Raw genomic sequence first — 20,741 nt, 5'->3', positions numbered from 1 at the left:
AGTCACGGGACTTCTCACGTACGCCGAGGTCATTGCTCCACCTCAACAGCCTGCGTTCCAGCCAGCGCCTATGTATTCGCCACCGCCCTTTCGCCGCCGACCTATTCACCGCCGCCTTTGCCGATACCACCTCGGCCGCAGTTTTCTGCCCCCCCCCCCCCCCGCCCCAGCCGCAACTCGGCGTCTACTCTGACCAATGGCGGACTCACGACAACCGTCCGATATGTTTTGCTTGTGGAGGTGTTGGCCACGTGGCGCTTCATTGTCGTCGTCGCCAGGCAGCTCCGTTCATTCGACGAAGCCCCTCTTTCGACCCTCAGTTTTCTTCTACGCCTTCAAGCCCACTTTCCTTTTCCTTTCCCCCTAATCGTCCACTCGGCCCCACCCACCGCTCCTTATCTCCACGTCGACGTTGGCCTTCCCCTATGCATCGCCGTTCCGGACCCACCGATCAGGAAAACAAACGGCCGCAGTTCCGGAGGCACGAACTGCATCCCCGTCGCCATGCACAAGTCCTCGCCCCTGTCCAGCTAACGTCATTGAAGTGTCAGTCGATGGTATCGTCGTCATGGCGTTTGTCGACACTAGAGCCGCTCTATCCGTCCTTTCCATTCACCTGTGCCGCAAACTCAGACAAGTTCTGACGCCTTTATCCGAACGCTCTCTTAGTACGGCTAACGCACGAAATGTAACACTCCTCGCAGCCTGTACCACACGAGTCGTCATCGAAGGGATTGTGTATATCGTCGAATTCGTAGTGCTGCCCTTGTGTTCCCACTACTTGATACTCAGCTGGGACTTTCTTGCGAATAATAATGCCGTCATTGACTGCTGTCGCGCTGAAGTTGAGCTGTCTGCACTTTCTGATGTTGGCGCTGTCGAATCCTCCCGGCCGTATTAAAACTTGTCTCTTTCTGACACCACCATACCACCACGCTCTTCTCTGCTGGTGACTGTGTCGTGTGACGCTATTTCCGACGGTAATGTTTTATTTACGCCCTCTGCCCTGTTCATTCAACGCAAATGCTCTCCACTGCCCATCGCTCTCCTTACTCTCCACCATGGCGTCACGAAGACGCTCGTGTACAACACGCTTGAAGGGCCTTTACCTTTATTCCAAGGTGAATGTCTCGGTCACGTGCATTCGATCGACGCCGGTCACATTTCCGACGCTCAGTCTAGTTTACTTTCTACGAATCTCAGCGCACTCATTACTAACTCTGTTGTTGACCAGTCACTCCTTGACGTTTTCCACCACTCCCTCGATGTCGCAACGTCTTCTTCAGAACTAACCAGTTAGTCACCCTGCTGCTAAAGTTTCGCACTTCTTTTGACAGTCACGCTTTTGGCCTCAGTCGCACATCGAACGAATCTCACAAGATTGACACAGGAAGCCATACGCCTCTACGGCAGCGTCCCTACCGAGTCTCAGCGTCGGAGTGCCATGTTATTGACGACCAGGTTGCTGACATGCTCTAGCTTTCTAACAGTCCCTGGGCGTCCGCGATCATTCTTGTTAAGAAGGACGGCTCCATTCGGTTCTGTGTCGACTACGGACGCCTGAACAAGATCATTCGTAAAAAAATTTACCTGTTACCGCGAATAGACGAGGCCCTTGACTGTTTGCAGGGAGCAGAATACTTCTCTTCGCTGGATTTACGGTCTGGACACTGGCAAGTTCTTATAGAAGCATCTGACCGACCGAAAACAGCATTTGTCACACCTGATGAATTACACAAATTTACCGTTATGCCTTCCGGCCTTTTTAATGCTCCAGCCACTTTTGAAAGAATGATGGACTATATTTTATGAGGCCTCAAGTGGAACACGCGTTTATGCTACGTCGATGACGTAGTTGTCTTTTCTACCGATTTTTACACCCATTTAAATCGTCTCGAGCACGTCCTCACACGCCTCACCAGTGCCGGCCTCCAACTCAACCTCAAGAAAGGTCGTTTCGGTGCCAGGCAGCTCGCCATTCTCGGCCACGTCGTATAGCGGGACAGCATACTTCCCGACCCTGCCAAGCTTCGAGCAGTCACTGGTTTTCCGAAGCCAAAAACCTAAAGGAACTTAGAAGTTTTGTAGGCTTGTCGTCATACTTCCGACGTTTTATTAGAAATTTTGCTTCCATATGTGCGACCTTTACGCACCTTCGTAGCGGCAACAAGGACCTTTCCACCTTGTCACGAGCATGCAACAATTCGTTCACGAAATTACGCTGCCTGCTAACTTCACCACCCATCCTCTGCCACTACGATCCTGCCACTCCCAGGGAAGTTCATGCTGATGACAGCGATGTTGGACTTGGCGCTGTGCTCGCGCTACGAAAGGCAGGGTTTCGTGAATATGTCACCGCCTACGAGAGCCAAATTGTGACGAAAGCCGAGGCTAACTGCTCCGTGACCGAGAAAGGCTGTCTAGCTACTATTTGGGCCTTCGCAAACTTTGCCCTTACCTGTATGGTCATGCATTCGACGTCGTCACTGACCAACACGCCCTTTGTTGGCTATCCACACTTAAAGACCCTTCCGGACGACTTTCTTGCTTGGCGTTATTCCGCGTTATTTAAAGATCTGGTCGCAAGTGCACGGACGCCGACGCCCTTGCTCGCTCACCCGCATCGGATGAAGGTGTTTGCCTCTCTTACCTCGAGCCTGCACTTGCGTCATCCGCCTTGTGCCACATGACCGTGGAACAACGCAAGGATCCCTGGATCAGCGGCCTCATAAGCATTCTTTCTGATCCTGTCAATCCTTCGCCGTCTCGCGCTTTTCACCGCCATGCTAGCAACTTTTGCCTAAAGGCTGATCTTCTTTATTGACGCAACTACCTTTCCGACGGTCGCAGGTGTCTCCTTGTGATACCCTGCAGCCTCCGAGCTGCTATCTGCGGAGCTTTTCACGCTGACCCACAGTGCTCCCATGCAGCCCTCTTCAAGACATACGCTAGACTTCGACTCAGATTTTATTGGCGTGGCATGTATAACTACGTGCGGAAATTCATTCGCTCGTGTGCTTAGTGCGAACGACGAGATTTACTTCCAGGGCAAGTCTACCCATCACAACCTCTTCCTTGACCTAGTCTACCTTTTGATCGTGTCGGCATTGACAATTACGGACCACTACCATCAAATCTATCTCGTAATCGCTGGATTATTGTTGCGATAGACCATTTGACACGCTATGCCGAAACAGCCGCGCTGCCGACTGCCACAGACCGCGGCATTGGAACGTTTCTGTTGCGACGTTTGGTTTTGCGTCATGGTGCCCCTCGCGAGCTCCTAAGTGACAGAGGCCGTGCTTCCTTTCTGACGCCTTGAAGGCATTACTCAACGAATGTCCAATCGTGCACCGCACAAGTACAGCGCACCACCCTTAAACGAATGGCATGACGGAGCACTTCAACCGTGTTCTTGGCAATATGCTGACATTGTACATCGCCTCTGATCATTCAAATTGGGACCAAATTCTCCCGTTCGTCACCTACGCTTATAATACGGCCGTACAAGCTACTACTGGGTTTTTGCCGTACTTTCTTCTTTACAGATGAGAACCTTCCAATACAGTAGACACTTTTTTTCGATATAAACCTGATGAGTCTGAAAGTACAACTCTGTCCGAAGCTGCCCGACATGCTGAAGAATGCCGCCAGCTTGCCCGCTCTTTTCCTACCAAGGAACAGTGACAGCAGCGATCCCGCCAGCCTGGGGAGCGTTCGGCTCCAAACTTTCTACCTGCTTCATTGGTATGGCTTGGGGCACCTGCTACTGCAGCTGGCCGTTCCGCAAAACTTCTTCCCAGATACCTCGGGCCATACCGCGTTGTAGAGCAAATATCACTAGTCAACTACATCGTGGAGCCCATCATCCCATCCACAGACCTGCACTACCGTGGCCGCGACACTGTCCACGTCTCTCGCCTCAAGCCATACTATGACCCATTAGTCGTTTCTTGTCCCTAATCCGCCAGGATGGCGCCTTTTTCTGCGGAGGGCGATTTTAGTGAAGAAGAGGGGCCTCAGCGGCGTTTCTCGGCGCCTCGCGGGCATCGCCATCAGCATAAGCTCGTGCTTGCTGTGCTTGGCCGGATGCTGCTGACTGCTTCGCTTTCTGCGTTCTGCTCTGCAAATAAAGCCCGTTACGCCTGCAACATTCTTGTGACGTTTAAAGAATCCAAGCAACCCACCAATATTTAATTTTCCAATTAGCGCCACACTGGGCGCGCCCTACGACCACGCCCTACTCACTGCATACACTGTACCCGCTACGGCCACTACGACGTTACGTTCACGCCCAGCAGGCATTGTGTCCAATGTAAAGGGCCCCAGGTCCCTATCTTAGTGCGCTGCTGAGCAGCCAAAGTGTTTTGTGGCGCAAGTCACCCTTCTATGGAATTGCGCTACCCTCGTTGGCAGGAGGATCGTCGCGCCCTTGAACTGCGCAAGAAGTGCACAATACTACAACACCCCTTTCGCGTAGTGATGCCCTCGCAGTCGCACGGGCATCAGACACCAACGTTTCCAGAAACTTCGCAAAAAAACCAAACTACCACCCAGTCATTAAGGAACTATTCTACGCAGCCACCACCAGCGTCATTGCTCTCACAGCCGTGAGTAGCGACAAGAAGCGCTCTGCAATCTCAGTCTCGGTGGTAAAACTCACAGCGGCGCTGTAGTTTCTTCCCTTCGACAGCCCCATACACCCACACTGCAGTGCGTTGCTGGCCATTCAACTGGCGAGAACCCCGGATGGCGAGTCACCGTCTCCGTGAAGCTAGCCGCGCATATGGCAGGAGAACTGCACTTCACTGCGACGCCGACAAGCCGTGCTTACGGCAATCTTTCCCCTTCCCCGTTCTTGGCTTCCAGGAAACAAATATTCGCGCGGAGGAGCTATCGTTGCCAAGAATATCAGCTACAGCATCCCCACGCAGTGTGCGCAGCCTGATCTCACCCATGTACCATGCAGTGACGCCCTCCACCAACCCAAGAACACGCGCTGCCCTCTGCATTCGACCAACGCTTCCTCACGCACTCATCCCCTCGTAACGCTATATCAGTGAAACTCAATTGTGACTATCTGGCTGCAACATATCGTACTGATGGTACTGGCACCTCCGCCGTGAGGGTTTGTGTGCGCCCACTCACATCGGGCAGCCACGCTTTCGTCCCACCTCTTGTCGCTGCACTCTCATGCGACCACTTCCTGTGCGGGGACTTAAACACACACAATAGAGTTACCGGGCTTACCGGGTTACCGGGTGTACCGTGATACCGGAATTGAAGTGCGCATGCGCAGATACGTATGTCACCCGTACCGCTTCCCGTACGCGCAGTATTTTTCAGATTTCACGTTACCATGGTAGCGTAGGTGTACGTAGTGTAGGTAAACATGGCGGTGCTCTCGGACGCCCACTTTGAAGTCATTTTGGCATAGTTGTTGAAATATTCACCTCGTTCACAGCAAACGACTGTTCCAAGTGGCTTCTCTTGCCTTCAGTTAGCTTCGATGACCAAGTGTTACGGATAAGTTGGCGTAGTTTTTGAGATAGCTTCCCATTTCGAACGCGTCTAGGCATAACTACAAGGTTGATGTAAACAAATCAGCAACATAGATGTTTTCGCGTTTGGTGCGTGGTTTATATGTATTTACTCTTAATAATACTAAAGTAAACTTCGAACAATGCTTCGCGTGGTGGCATAGGCAAACATTCTCATTTTCATTTTCGCCGCTTAACATATTAACCATCTAATAGGTGGCGTCACCATACCAGCTGGGGCACGTAAACCACGTAAACGCTATCGCGCTAAGCTATAAGACGCTGCCCACATCAAACGCTTGTGCACGGTAACGCCATTCCCTTAACCTTTTCTATAACTTTATATTGTCAACGGGTGACCCTAACAACAATCTGCGTGGTAGAAACCTCTCCTCGTTCCAAACACTGGGGAGCCAACTTTCGTACGTCGCAACACTTTGATAGACCTCGCTCTGGCGTCAGAATGCTGCTTCTACGAGGGGAAGCGACACTGACATAACCGGGTCCGACCACTGCCCGATAGCGCTCTTACCGTATCAACCCAGCCGTGCTGCTGTGCGTGAGTAGAAGGTCATGTGGTGACCACTGTCTCATGAGCTGGGCGCGAGTGTCCAGTACAGCGAGCACTTAGCATGTATCGCATATTGTGTACCGTGTATCGCAGACTAGCAGGGTGGGGCCCGCTGGAACGCCCTGCCATAGTATGAAACTATATTAAGCCTCTGCGCAGTGCGTCAGCGTGCACATAATGGGCGCTGCGCTCTTTGGCCCCTGTGCCTGGAGAGAGTAAACCCAGCTGGATGCCGCGTGCCGGAGCCACGCTCAAGGACTGCTCAACCGCAGATGGATAGAGGTGTGCTCCTCCCTCCGTGACCTGCGGCGGGGGCGGCGCGGCTGGCGCATCATGAGCGTTAAGTTCAACCCGAAGGTGTCTCGCTCCGCTGTTTTCGCCATAATGGTGGCCCATGGAATAATGGAGGTGCAGCTCTCTCAGCTCATGGAGAGAGCTTCCTCGTGCAGCTTCCCAGGCTCTGGCACCTGTCCTAACCCGTATGGCCCCGTCCATGCCACCACCACAGCCTGCTCTTGCGGCTCACATCCGCTCCCTTCGTGGGAGCAATTTCACTCAATTCGAGCTTCAGTGAGTACTTCAAACAGAACGAACACGTAGCGCCCCTGGTGCGGATGGCGTCACGCATCACTTGTTGAAGAACTTGGATGCATCTGAGCATACTCACCTATTATAGGCATACAACCGAGTTTTCTCTTGTGGAGGCCTCCCGGATCAGTGGCGCTCAGCAGTGGTTGTGCTAGTCTTAAAGGGGTTCTGCAACACTTTTTGAGCATAATCAGAAAACGCTGTCAATTCGCAGTGGAGGCTCCCGAGAACACGCGAGCCAAATAATGAAGCGCAGCACGCGGCCTAGAATTGACAATAAAGTCAGCGAAAGATTGGTTTCTCTTCTATGGACGAATCACAGAGGAAACTCAAAAATCGCTTGTTGAAGGCCATCTATCAGCCATTGGCTGATATGGACATAGCGCGCTCATTCTTTAAAAAGGTCGCCAAGGGAGGGCTTGACTAGTCTACGTGTGCGCGGGCTAATACCATAAAAAGCCGCGTATTTGAAGAAAAAACTGAAAAATTGCTGAAGTTCACCAGACGCGCGTGACGTATTTTCTTTTCCGATGCCATCCCTTCCTGCTTAGTTTCCAGCGCTTTCGTCCGGATGAGAGAAGGGAAAATTCGATTAAAGCCTGTGACAAGTCATCATAACTTCGCTCTTACTGGACAAATTCTTGAAATTGTCGCATTGTTGAATTCGTGTTGCAATGAGCTCTTTTAGTGAATCCGTTCCATGATTACTTGAAAAGGTGTTTCAGGGCCCTTTTAAAGTGATGCAAGGCGTTCCGTGAACGGAAGTGATATCCGCGCATCGCCCTCCCATGCATACTTGGAAAACCATTGATGAAATAACCTTCTAGTGACTTCAGTAGCTCATGGCAGCCTTCGGCGTCTCCGTGCCCGAACAATGCGGCTTTCGACTTGGTCGCGCAACAGCTTACTGCCACTCTCCCTTCGTCAGTACCATCGAACACGCCCCGTACGGCGGGGAAATGGCAACCTTCCTCCTACTTCACGTTTAGTCGGCTTTTGACTTGCTACCCACGCGTCTAATGTCAGCGCTGTGAACGCACTCGGTGTTGAGGGCAAACTCCTCAACTATGTGCAAGCCTTCTTTACTAACCAGACATTTCTCGTGCGCGTGGGGAGAGCGACAAGTTCACCACGCTCCGTCAACTCTGGTGTACCACAGGGCAGTGTCCTAAACCGGTTTCTATTCAACCTGGTGTTTACACCTATGGAAAAGTGCTACCCAGATACACCTGACCTCCCTGTGCGCACGCTGATCTATGCCGACGACGTCGTGCTGTACGTGTCGGGCGCCACTCGAAGGCGCCGTGCTGTGCGCGAACACATCCAGCCAGCTCTCAAACGTTTTACTGCCTTCCTGGGAGGCATGGGCTTGGTGATATATACAATAAAAACTGAGGAGCCCGTAGTACATCTCAGGTCTCCTCCACACCACCATCTCTCATGCCTACAGCTTCGAGGTGCTCCAATCGGCTGGCAAAGGTGCATGCGCTATCTTGGGGCTCACAATCCACAGTTGTTTACAGCTGAAGCCCAAATAGGTATAAACTGGACTAAGGTAACAGCGAGGACAAGCGCTTGTCCTTGTTGATATCTTAGTTTAGTCTATACATTTTTTGCGCTTCAGCTGTAAAAAAATGGAATACCAGCGATCCCGCTCCCCCACCTCACCATCCACAACCCGCTGCGGTGGCTTCCCGCTGTCAAGCGCATTCGCCAGGCCACCCGTCGTGTAGATACCTGAATACGATGGCTCCTCGTCCGTGGTGACGGCAGTTTTCATTCGTTCGCGTGCATCATTCACGAGACAATCGCGTTTTCATTAGTGCACTACGATATCCCTTAGTGCAGTGTTCGCGAGGTGCAGCGGCGCATACTAGACGGTAATTGCCTGCGATTGATTCAGAGGCGCTATGTATTTCTTTGCTCTATTCGTGTGACAGACACTAGAGGAAGCTCTGGCATGGCCTATTTCATTAATAGCTGACCTACGTACCCTGTGCAACGTGGAGTGCCTTCACGAAGCCGCAGACACTGGCCCTCTACTCGGCCGACTTCGTGCAGTCCCCAGCTCACGCGTCAGCCTGATTCGTAGTCTCTACGAAAGTGCGGTGGTTGACCAACCGACATCTCTTGCACACTATCCCACGCATGATTGCCGCGAGCTCCTGCAAGTTTCTCTCGAGCTCCCTGGTATCCGTTCCAAGTGAAACAGCCCTTGCTGTGCCATCTCGCCGGAAGACACAGCCCGGATGCAAGAGGACATCGCCGACAGCACGCAGGCCCTCTTCGACGGCCTTGTTTTACAGGACTGCTCCTCTGATGCATCCTGCGTCACCCTCGAGCTCGGCGCTGAACTCCAGGGACGCCTGAGCTACTTTGCTTATTTTACTACAGCTGAACTAGTGGGTGTGGAGCTGGGTGCTGATCTCCTTGGCGACTCACCGGCCGTCAGAAATGCAGCTATTTTCTGCGACTCTAAACCAGCTGTGTGCCAGCTCGCATAGTAGTACTCCAGCCCATCGTTTGCACAGCGTGTCGCTCAGAAACTCCTAGCGCATGGAGAGAGTGGTTGTGACGTTGACTTGCAGTGGCTCCCATCCTACATCGGTAATATAAGCAACAAGGCAAAGGGCGAGCTCGCCAAGCGAGCACACTCTGCGATGACCCCTCAACGGGGTATGCAACGCCATTTAACTCTGCGCGAATGAACTTCCATCGTGAGCTAGCGTACAACCATCCTCACATGCGGGTTGCCGCTGGGTGCCCCCCTTCTCAATTTTATACTCCTGAATATTCCCGCCTAAATTTCGCGCACCTCCTTGCTCTGAGGACCGATTCTCTGTGGCTCGCCGAACGTAAACATCGTCTCTGCGGTGCAGCTGCACTGAACTGCGTCGAACACGGTGCTGTGGAAACAGCTTTTCATCTCACCTGCCAGTGCCCATCGCTTACTGACGCTCGGCGTACCGCGACAACGGACGTTCCTTTGCGACCCCCGGAGACTTCCTCCACCCTAACAGCCGCCAGGATGGCTGCCGTGTGGCGCTTTCTTCCCAAATCACCCTCTTTGAAAATTCAAACCTAACCACACGGCTATTTAAGCTGCTCCTCACGGTCATCAAGCGCTTCTCCTTTTCGCTAGTCAGAACTTATTTCGCCTCTTTTTTTATTATTTACGCTGGCGTTTTTTCTCTTCTTCTATATCTCACTGTCTCTTTAGTCCGAATCTCTCGCGAGTGTCTCAGTTGAAGAGTTCTCACTAAGACAGTTACGTGCACTCATCCCCAATATCCCTACCTTTTCTCCTCGAACCTTCTTGTTTTCTTTCCTTTTTTTCTATGATTAAAGAATCCGTCTGCAAAATATGTCCCATGCAAGACAAAACCTGTCTACTAGATACAGACGTCTTGTGGGGGCCACTTCGTCGGTTGAACGGGTAGTTAACATGAATGACTGGCTCCAAGAGCGCAAAAGCAATCTCAAAGACAGAACTGGAAGCAATTTAGCAATTCAGCGTGCCGAGTGTCGATACACTAAGAGTTTTGAATGGACACGCATCTTACGTTAAATCTGCGATTTCCAAGCCCCGGGGGTTATATGAAGCGCTCAAGATCCATTCCATTGGGCCATTATGTGGAAGTGCACCGTCCGTCGTACTAAGTGACAAAGGGATGAATTATCTACTTGAAATAACTTGGAAGTTTTATATACTAGTTGAGACGCATGTGAAGTGTCTAATTGTTTTCCTTCATTCACCTTCTTTCCCCTTTGCGATGCGTATATATGTGTCCACTTGAAATAAACGCTCATGTTAGCTCTGTGCTCTATCCTGTCACTTTTCAGCTTCTCTCGTATACAAACGCTGTTTTTTCACCATGAAGGCTTCTTGTCCGCGGTCACAAAATCGAGCAAGTTGCATAATAAAAATAATATTAACAGTCTCGAAAAATGAGCGAGGATCAAACCAAGGCTTTCAGGTGGCAAGCAGGTATTGTACCACAGAGCCAAAAAATTGGTTAAAAACTACCTTGGAAAAAAACCACTGAATGAATGTGATTTGGTTAGAGTGATCTCTAACGCATTATGTTGCCACGTGGTCTGCTTGGGTGAGATCCATGAGTGAAAGAGGACAAACACGATTTATCTAGGCTGCTCCTTGGCTAGTCGACTCAACGAGCCCATTATATCAAGTTTGTCGTGAAAAACGTGACAAGACTTGTGGAAGTACGGGGTACAACGTGTCACGATTCACCTGATGCCCAAGACCCCACCCAGCAGCCGAACAACAAGCCCTGCACCCGTGGACACTCCTGTTCACAGAGTAAGCCGCTGCCAACGGGGCCTACCACCTGAGACACCAACTACTGACGCAGCGACTATGACTTCGACACAAGATCTCGTGCGAGCTCCGACACCTTCCACGCCGATATACTGCACCGTCCAGAACCCGCTCATGCTTAGCCCATTTCACGGAGGGCAGCATGAACACGTTGACGACTGGCTGAGTGAGTTTGAACGTGTCGCAGCGATTAATTACTGGGATGATGCCGCAAAATTACGGAACGTGTACACTTGCCTAAAGGACGGTGCGAAGACGTGGCTTTCAACGGAGATGATGTTCTGACATCTTGGCGCTAGCCCCAGCGTCGCCTTCTGGAGACCTACAGGAGTCTTGACCACCGCCAACGGGCGGAGCGGGCACTACAATCACGCATCCAGGTGCCAAACGAGACCGTCTTGATGTACGTCGAGGACATGACACGGCTTTTCAAGCGAGCGGATCTTGCTATGGCAGAAGAAAAAAAAGTTGCGCCACCTCATGCGTGGTGTGAACGAACAACTTTTGGTGGTTTGGCGCGTAGCACCCTCAAGAGTGTTGCTCAGTTTCTTAATGAAGCGGAAACAATGGAACAAGTACTGCCCCAATGGTCTGCCCTGTTTGACCGTCGAGTGAATGCTGCCTCAACTCCCAAAATTTCGCCACCCCTGGGAGCAAGAGCCCCGAACGGATTCGCGAGATGATTCGCTCTGTCGCCCACGAAGAAATGGAAAAGATGTACGATTCTATCACCAGTGTCATTCGTGACGAGATGCAGCAGATGCTGCACGGCCATCGTTTTCCGCCGATGTCGGTTGATCCGGAAACGGCTCCTGTGTCTACTGACAGTCACTGTCGTACGTACGTGGAAGCCTTGCAATCTGCCACGCCTCTTTCTGGTCAAGAAGTCCCGACCAAAACGGTGCCGCACGTCCCGATCCAGAAAATGCCGTTCATCCCGATCCAGACAGTGATGCCGTCAGTCGCGATTCAGTCAGGACACGCTGGTTTAGACATCGATGGTCGCCGTGCGTTGACGCGCAAGTCCGATCTCTGGCATACGCCGGACAGACGACTCCTCTGCTATCATTGCGGTGAGGCTAGTCACACTCACTGCGAATGACCATACCGGCCACTTGGACTGGGCGGATTCTCCGTCAATTCCCCTAGGCCCCACATTGGTCAAAGGCCAAAGAATATCGAAGAGTATCTCGCACAACAGCGTGCACCCTTTACACGATGGCAATCGCGGTCACCATCTCCGAGGAGACCCACAGCCACTGGGCGACGTTTCGAGGTGACGGCGCGAGAATGCTCCCCAAGCCCTCGTCGGGAAAACTGAAGGCAGCAGCCTTCGGGGGCAAGATCGCTGGGACTCAAAGTGCGGAAGACCTCCCATCGACACCTGCACGCAACGCGGAAGGCATTTCGTCAGACATTGATCGCAGTACCGAAGAAACGCCGACATCCACATCTGAACACAGAGACCGCGTGTCAGGAGGCTAGCAAAACTTCTCAGGAAACGAATCACGCCGGGGAAGGGAACACGAATTCGAACAGCAAGAGGACACGTTGTAACACCGCTGGGTCGCTGTAAGGCAAGAGTGAAAATTCGTGCGTCAACATTTGTACTCAGCTGCCTCGTTCTTCGCGACTGTTCACGTCAGCTGATTATCGACATATACTTCCTTCGGGAATACGGTGCCATCATAAATCTCCGTGAGCGCATCGTGACCTTCTCGACTCAAGGTGCAACAGATTGAGACGCTGCTAACTGCCGTAGACCTGCGCTGCGTGTTGCTGACGACAGTGTGACGCTGCCACCTCGATCAACTGTTCCCATCGAAGTCACTTATGAAGACCTCCGAGTCGGTGACGTGGTGGCTGAAAGCAACCTATCACTTCTGCTGCCCAAGGTGTGTGCGCCGCCCGAAGTGTTGTGCGTGCCCGTGACGGACAGTCACAGAAACTAGTTACGAACTTCAACTATGAACACCGGCATATTTTCTGCGGAAACACCGTAGCCTATAAAGACCCTGTTTCCGATCTCACGGAGTGCTTCGCGTCCGAGGAAACGCTGAGGATGAGCAATTTCTAGCACACATTGACATTAATTCGACGTTGTCACACGAGAGCAAGGCTGCACTTCATGAACTTTTAAGGGAGTTTCAATCTTCCTTCGCCTCTTCTTTCAAAGTCCGTCAAAAACACCTCACGAAGCATCGAAATATTACCAACGATGACGTCCGCCCCAACCGGCAGCAGCCTTGTCGCGTTTAAGCCAAAGAACTCGATGCTATTCATACACAAGTGAAAGAGATGCTCGATGAAGGTATTATGCAACCATCCAGCAGCCATTGGTCCTTGCCAGCCGTTCTAGTGAAGAAAAAGGCTATTGACTTTAAAAAGATGGAATGCTGCGATTTTGAATTGACTACAGGAAGTTTAATAGCGTCATGAAAAAAATTGGCCCCATATCTGCATTTAATCTGCAAATGTCGTCGAACGACGATCGTCTTGCGTGTGGAGAGAGTGTACAAAACATCTATTTGATGTTCTGCTCAAGAAAATCAGTTAATGGTATTCTGGAGGCACTGCGTTAGAGTGCCTCGAGCGTGCAGCAGAGGCGAACGAGCGCATCAAGTCACCTCACACGTGAGACAGGACCGCCATCTGGCAGTTTTTTTTTTTTGCAAAAACAGAGCGCGTTGCTCCGGGACGGGTGTGCGCGCCTGTATCAGAGTTGATAAGGTGTAGAAGGCAAGACGGGTAGGTGCCACCACCGTCTCATCTTAGCAAAGCGTTGCAAACACTCCCCTTTGCGTGCAAGCATTGAATGTTCAGCGAAGCGTGATAAGCGCTACGGTCCTTAAAATTACTTATGTATGCCTTTTTTAGTAAAATGCGCACATGCAGCATATATACGTGTTGTTATGGTGCCCCTGACACGCGCAATAGTTGCTTTTTAATCGACAATTGCACAAGTAGGAACGCTGAATCTTGAACAACATAGGTGGGCGCTGTGGATGGGGTTGGCTGTTTCAAATACCCGATGCTGTTAGGAGTGGACAAACAGACAATTGTGCAGACAGACAGACAGACAGACAGACAGACAGACAGGCAGGCAGGCAGGCAGGCAGGCAGGCAGGCAGACAGACAGACAGACAGACAGACAGACAGACAGACAGACAGACAGACAGACAGACAGACAGACAGACAGACCAAAATTTCAGCATCGAAGGTCCCCAAAAAAGACTATCGTCTTTAAAAGACGTCTACCCGCTTCCACGGGTCGACGACTGTGTCGACAGGTTACGACGTGCGAAGTATTTTTCGTACATCGATCTAAAGAGTGGCTATTGGCAAATTGAAGTGGATGAACGAGACCGAGAAAAAACCATGTTTTTGACTCCAGATGGACTTTACGAATTCCTAGTTCTTCTCTTCAGCTTTTGTACTGCTCCAGCCACTTTTTAGAGGATGATGGACACAGTTCTCGCTGGCTTGAAGGGGCAAAGCTGCCTTGTCTACCTCGATGATGTGATCATCTTTTCCGAGAGCTTTGAAGAACATCTGAAGCGTCTGAGAAAGGTTATGGAAGTCATTCGCGCAGAAGAACTCACCCTGAAACCCCAAAAATGTCATTTCAGCTATGAAGAGCTGAATTTCTGGGACATGTCATTAGTGCGGATGGAGTTCGACCTGATCCAGACAAAACTGTTGCTGTTTGTCCCTGTTCCATCAGATAAAACAGCAGTACGCCGTTTCCTCGGCTTGTGCGTGTATTATCAACGATTTATCGCCAACTTCTCGAAGATAGCAGAACCTCCTACGTGACTCACCTGAGATGACGTGCCTTTTACTTAGAGCACACAACCAGATACAGCGTTCACAGAGCTACGACAGAGAATGCAAACAGCCTCTGTTTTTGCCCATTTCGGTGAAGACGCTGCTACGCAAATTCATACAGATGCCAGCAACGTCGGACTTGGCGCTGTCCTTGTACAATGGCACGGCGGCGTTGAGCATGTTATAGCTTACGCCAGTCGTACTCTTTCTCGAGCCGAGACCAACTATTCTACACCAGAAAAAGAATGTCTCGCACTTGTGTGGGCGACGACCCAATTTCGACTTTACCTCTATGGTCGTCCCTTCAAAGTAGTGACTGACCAACAATCGCTCTGCTGGCTGGCAAATCTCAGAGATCCATCCGGCTGTCTCGCTCGGTGGAGTTAGCGTTTGCAGGAGTTCGACATTATGATTGTGTACAGGTCAAGGGGCAAACATTAAGATGCCGATGCGCTTTCTCGAGCGCCTGTGGAACACGCTGTCAGGGGCTCCGAGGATGAAGATGGCTTTATCGGAGCAGTTAGCGATTCTGAATTTATATCAAAACAGCGGGAGGACGAAGAATCCCGCCCAGCTATTGATTCCCTGGAAGGCCGGAACTCTCAAATTCCTCAAAACCTTGCTCGCAAACTGTCTTTTTTTGTCAAAGAAGAGGCATTCTTTACAAGAAAAACGCCCGTGGTAGCGACAAAGCCTTCCTACTCGTTGTTTCTACTGACATGCGTGATGAGATCCTTCTTGCTTTCTACGACGAGCTGACGTCAGGTATTTTGGGCTATTTGCAAACTCTCGCCAAAGTACGCCAACAGTATTACTGGCTGCCACTATCAACTAGTGTACATCGCTTTGTGAACGGCTGCCGTGAGAGCCAGCGCCGCAAGACTCCATCTGTAAGACCCGTGGGCTTGCTCCAGCTGATCGCACCATCACGGACACCGTTTGACCTCGTGAGAATGGACCTTCTCAGACCCTTCTTTTTGTCATGCTCTGGGAACAAATGGATTATAGTTGCGACAGATCATCGTACTCGCTATGTGAAACAAAAGCGTTACCCCGTGGCATGGCCTCTGAAGTCGCGCAGTTCTTCATGCACCAAATCGTCCTACAGCATGGTGCCCCATTATGCGTGATTACGGACAGAGGGACATTGTTTACAGCACAAATGATGGAGGACAATTTTAACTTGAGCTGCGCAAGTCATCGAAAAACGACGGCTTATCACCCGCAATCCAATGAACTGATTGTGAGGCTTAACAAGGCCATAGCGGACATGCTGTCAATGTACGTGGACGTACAACACAAAACCTTGGACGAAATTCTTTCATACATCACGTTTGGATACAACACGGCAACGCAAGAAACAACGTGATTTCCACCTTTCCGACTTGTTTACGGATGCAATGTGCGAACCATGCTCGATGCTATGCTTCCGTGCTACCAAAGCAATGAACTTGCTCCAGACGCTGAGCAGTACACTCAGTACGCCGAAGAAGCTCGTCAGCTAGCTCGCATAAACACCTGTCACCAACAAGATGCAGACGCACGGCGTTACAACCTCCGTCATCGAAACGTCACCTACCAACCTGGGGACTGAGTGTGGGTGTGGATCTCTGTACGGTGACTAGGCTAATCCGAAAAACTCCTAAGCCATTATTTTGGATGTACAAGGTTCTTAAGCGTGTTGCAGATTTTACTTACGACGTATTTCTGAACGAGGCAGCGTCTTCTCGTCGACAGCTTCAGCCCGAAACCGTGCATGTCGTTCGGCTGAAGCCCTACTTCACACAGTGGCCCTTGTGGTTTCACGTGTTACGACAGGCAGCTACATTGCAATGCTGCTGCGGTTTGTGTTCTCCTGTGTTTTTATGCATTTTTGGGTCTGGCGCAAGTGTTGGCGAAACTTCCTTATTTGCACTGCGAGTAGTGGCGCTCTCTCTCTCTTGGTTCTCTATATCTGCGTGTGTATGCCTTCATTTTTTTCTTTCTTTACCAGCATCGAGTCAATGTTTTGAAAGGGCGGGACTATTGCCACATGGTCTGCTTGGGTTAGATCCATGAGTGAAAGAGGACAAAGACGATCTATCTGAGCTGCTGCTTCGCTAGTCGACTCAAAAAGCCCATTATATCAAGCTTTTCGTGAGAAACGTGACAAGACGTTGCGTAGCAGCAGCGTAAAATCTCGCCAGACGTTAAAACATGTCAATTCAGCAAAGGATGCGTTTTGTAATGCTCGCATCTTACAAATCAACAACTTTAATATTCGTCATAAGCATCAAGAGAACCATCAACAAAGTAAATAGCCGTGAGAGTTCACGGCTGCTTTATACACGTGCAGTGGGCCCTTCGCTGATTCGCATAAGGTGAAATTATAGCATAGTGAGTACTTTACTTCGCTCGCAGTAGGCAATGGATGATACTTTAATATTGCCAATGCTGCATGCACAGTCATTCCTTTCTTTGCGGAGCGGTTGAGGCATACACGGAGAACCGAAGAAGACTAGCAGCTCAGAACGCAATGCCCACGAGGCCTAATAAAGCTATCATGATCTCCACTTGAAACTGAATATCAGACGTCTTTACTTTTTTTTGCTGAGTTTGGAGGCAGCTCAATTCCGTCGTTAGGTGAGGCGTTGTGAGCCCCCACAGGTTACATGCCTGTAACTAAGGCCACTTTTTACCACATGAGTCTATTCTGAGGTCCGGTATTGGACATAGCACTAACGTACGCTGCAATGATTGCAGGTGCTTGAGCGGCTTTAATTCATAACCAAATGGGTGGTTTGCCAAACTTCAAGTCGCCAAGGGTAGTTTGCGTGGGTGACTATCATCTACATTGTGTCGAGTGTCATAGTTAAGTTCCTTTTCCTGCTGTTAAGAAGGACAACATTGGCTTTGGTTTTTCAGTATATTTTGAACAAAAGTTTATAATGTACTAAAATAGACGACGCAGCTTTGATCCGGAAGCATACAGGAGCTAAATATGCGCATATTACACTTTTTACGGCGTGAATTGTAGCCCAAAAAAGAAAAGCAAGAGTCACAGTACCAAGAAAGCGGCGAGCGCAGTCTTCGGTTATCCAAACATTGACCGCTAATTAGAACGCATCAGCTTTAAACGTGCGTTATATCACGTTTCAGCGTCATTGTAACGCTTGCTTGTAGTATACAGTGTGCCTAGCTCTTCACGCTATTTACAAAATCCAGATAATATATTCGAGAACACCCCACAAATTTCCCGTACCTTGCGAAAAAGCCTTCGCATTTCTAATAGCACTTAACATTAAAGCCTGCTGATAAAGCAACACTAACATCAACCCGTCGCGGTGGTCTACTTGTTACGGTGCTCGAACCCTGAATCAAAAGTAGGGAGATCTAGTATTGGTCATAGTAGTTGGATTGTGGGTGAAGGCGAAAATGCTTGAGGCCAATGTACTTCTATGCAGGTTACAACCACAGATGGTGGACGGTTTTCTAGCACTCTTCTGCGACGTTCCTAATAAACAGGAGCACTGATTTTATGGTGAGTCGGTTTTCTACAGCAGAGCACATATGGACACGCAAACGAGGACAGAGGAAGCTGGTGACAACACAAGCACCTCTCATCACAATTCTTTTCCCTTGTGTGAGTGTATACTTAGGTGTTCTCCTATAAAGTTGGGTGGTTTTGGGAAGATAAACCCCAACAATAGGCGTTTTACGGCACCTTTTCTAAGACGCACTTACTTTGTCAATAGCGTAATCTTCTACATCTTCCGCAGTACTTGAGGTGGTCTCATCTGTATGATCGATTTCAGAGTCCTGCCCTGTTGACTTCGCGGGTGTCATTATCAAAGTACATAGCAATATGGTGATGAATACTCGCAAGGGCATGATTCCACTCTGGAACCGTCCTCGTTTAACAACACTCTCAGAGAATGCCCGCACTTATATAGGGCCGAAACTACATAGTCGTTTGTCCTTTTGAAAAGTGTGCACTGACGTTTCAACGAACTCTTTGTACGTAGAAAGGTGAAGTTTTCAGGAACGACGCGTTTGTTTCCTTTTTCTGATATGTTGTTTTTCTACTACAATGCAGAAAGTTCTTGTTAAAAATTTGCTCAAAAACATTTCATTAACTCCTATAAACTGTCTGTTATCATTCCTATTGCGGGAGACAGCGGTTTCCCAAAACTGAGTGTTTTTGCATGTTTTCCAGGCTCTGGCAAGATGCATGACTTCATGTTTTAAAAAAATGAATATTTTTCAGGCGACGTACAGTTTGCTAAATTGTTTGCCCATGGACTTCTTTATCCTAATGACATGCTTGACTTCAAAATAAAAGAAGTTAAACTAGAAGTTTACAATAAATTTATATTTAGTGCTTGGCCTTTTGATATATTATTTATACCTATGCGGCACTTGGCAAGTTGTAGGCACTGACATTTCAAGAAAAGCTACACAGAGGGAAGTAGGAGTGCAAAATGGGTTCAGACACGTCTTGTGCCTAGATATGTGGGGTTTAACGCCCCAAAACAACCATATTATTATGAGAGGCGCCGTAGTGAAGGGCTCCGGAAATTTCGACCACCAGGGGTTCTTCAACCTGCACCCAAATCTGCGCACACGGGCCTACAACATTTCCGCCTCCATTAGAAATGTAGCCGCCGCAGCTGGGATTCCATCCCGCGACCTATGGGTCAGCAGCCGAGTACCTTAGCCACTAGACCACCATGGTGTGGCGATGTTTTGGGGCTAACCTTTGCGAAAGATTTGCTGTTTCGCGTTGCTCATATAAAGAATCGCCGTTAAGTGAGTAAGAGTTTGACAGTAACTTCTCTCATTCTTTACAGTACTCAGTCAAGAAGGGTTGGAAACAAAGTGGGGGCAAGGCAGAAAATGCATTTATTATGAAGCTGACTTGCGAGTATTCATGTGACTGCACTCAATTTGCAGTGTTGAGCATTATCACCATATCAAAAACATATTATTGTCGCTGCTTTTAAACCACTCAAACTTCAGATCAGGTTATGCTGATATGCAGAGGAGTGGGGGGAGGAGGGTTGGTGGTGGCAGGTATTGTTGCTTTATAACGTAGATACAAAACAATTATTCGACGCAGTAACGTAAGCCCGCTAACTTCAACAGAGAAAATTGAAGCACTGTCTGCGTGGCGAGTGTTGTTGTTTTATCACGATCCAGTGGAATTAAGTTGAGTCTTTGCTGTGGCTACATAGTAAAAGCAGAACATTTTTGCAACACTAGTACACGCTGATATTCGCTGGTGCTGCGACTAGCTCACTGAGCAATAGTTGTGCCGCGCTGGTGGAGAGGCTGGCATGGCCGCTGTGACGTCGGTGCGCATAGTATGGCGCTGAGAAATATCGCAGGTGCATACTGGCACCTGCACTGTTTATGCCGGTGCCACACTGCTTTCAGTTGTGTGTGCCACGAAATGTTTCAACGCCATTGAATATCACATACTTAATTTGATTTGGCAACAAGATATTTTCCAAACAGGTTTCACACACTTGCCCAATTGCAAGTTCCTTCAAGAAAGTGAATGGGCCAGGCATGGTACTTGTGGCTTACATGTTAAGTGAAATCCCTGTCATATCCAAGCAAAGTGTTTACAGCAAATAAAGATTTTTACAGCAGTTAAGTGTTTACAGCACTAAAGATTTTACAGCAGTTAAGTGTTACAGCATTAAAGTTAAAGATTTTTACAGCAGCGAAGTGTTTACAGCACTAAAGATTGTTTACAGCAGTTAAAGTTAAACACACCTTCAGAAAGTGCGTTCACGCCATCCACAATTCGATCCATGTGCCGCTTTCCACTATTCCCTTCTCTGCTAATACTGGGCATGACCATGCTCAGCAGTTTCTGCCCTGACAATTT

General features: G+C 49.6%; 1 protein-coding gene across 1 annotated transcript in view; it reads right to left on the bottom strand.

Annotated features, from left to right (window-relative positions):
• LOC142787028 (uncharacterized) overlaps nucleotides 1–18,760 on the bottom strand; it is a 66,329-nt gene extending 47,569 nt beyond the window's left edge. Inside the window, exon 1 of the mRNA XM_075884647.1 lies at nucleotides 18,590–18,760. Coding sequence (XP_075740762.1) covers nucleotides 18,590–18,736 — 147 coding nt within the window. The 5' untranslated portion in view covers nucleotides 18,737–18,760. The remainder of the gene's footprint in view (nucleotides 1–18,589) is intronic.
• Nucleotides 18,761–20,741: the final 1,981 nt, after the last annotated feature.

The sequence above is a fragment of the Rhipicephalus microplus genome, unplaced genomic scaffold (genome assembly GCF_043290135.1).
Source record: "Rhipicephalus microplus isolate Deutch F79 unplaced genomic scaffold, USDA_Rmic scaffold_42, whole genome shotgun sequence".
NCBI classification, from domain to species: Eukaryota; Metazoa; Arthropoda; class Arachnida; order Ixodida; family Ixodidae; genus Rhipicephalus; species Rhipicephalus microplus.
This window is presented reverse-complemented; position numbering and strand designations above follow the sequence as displayed.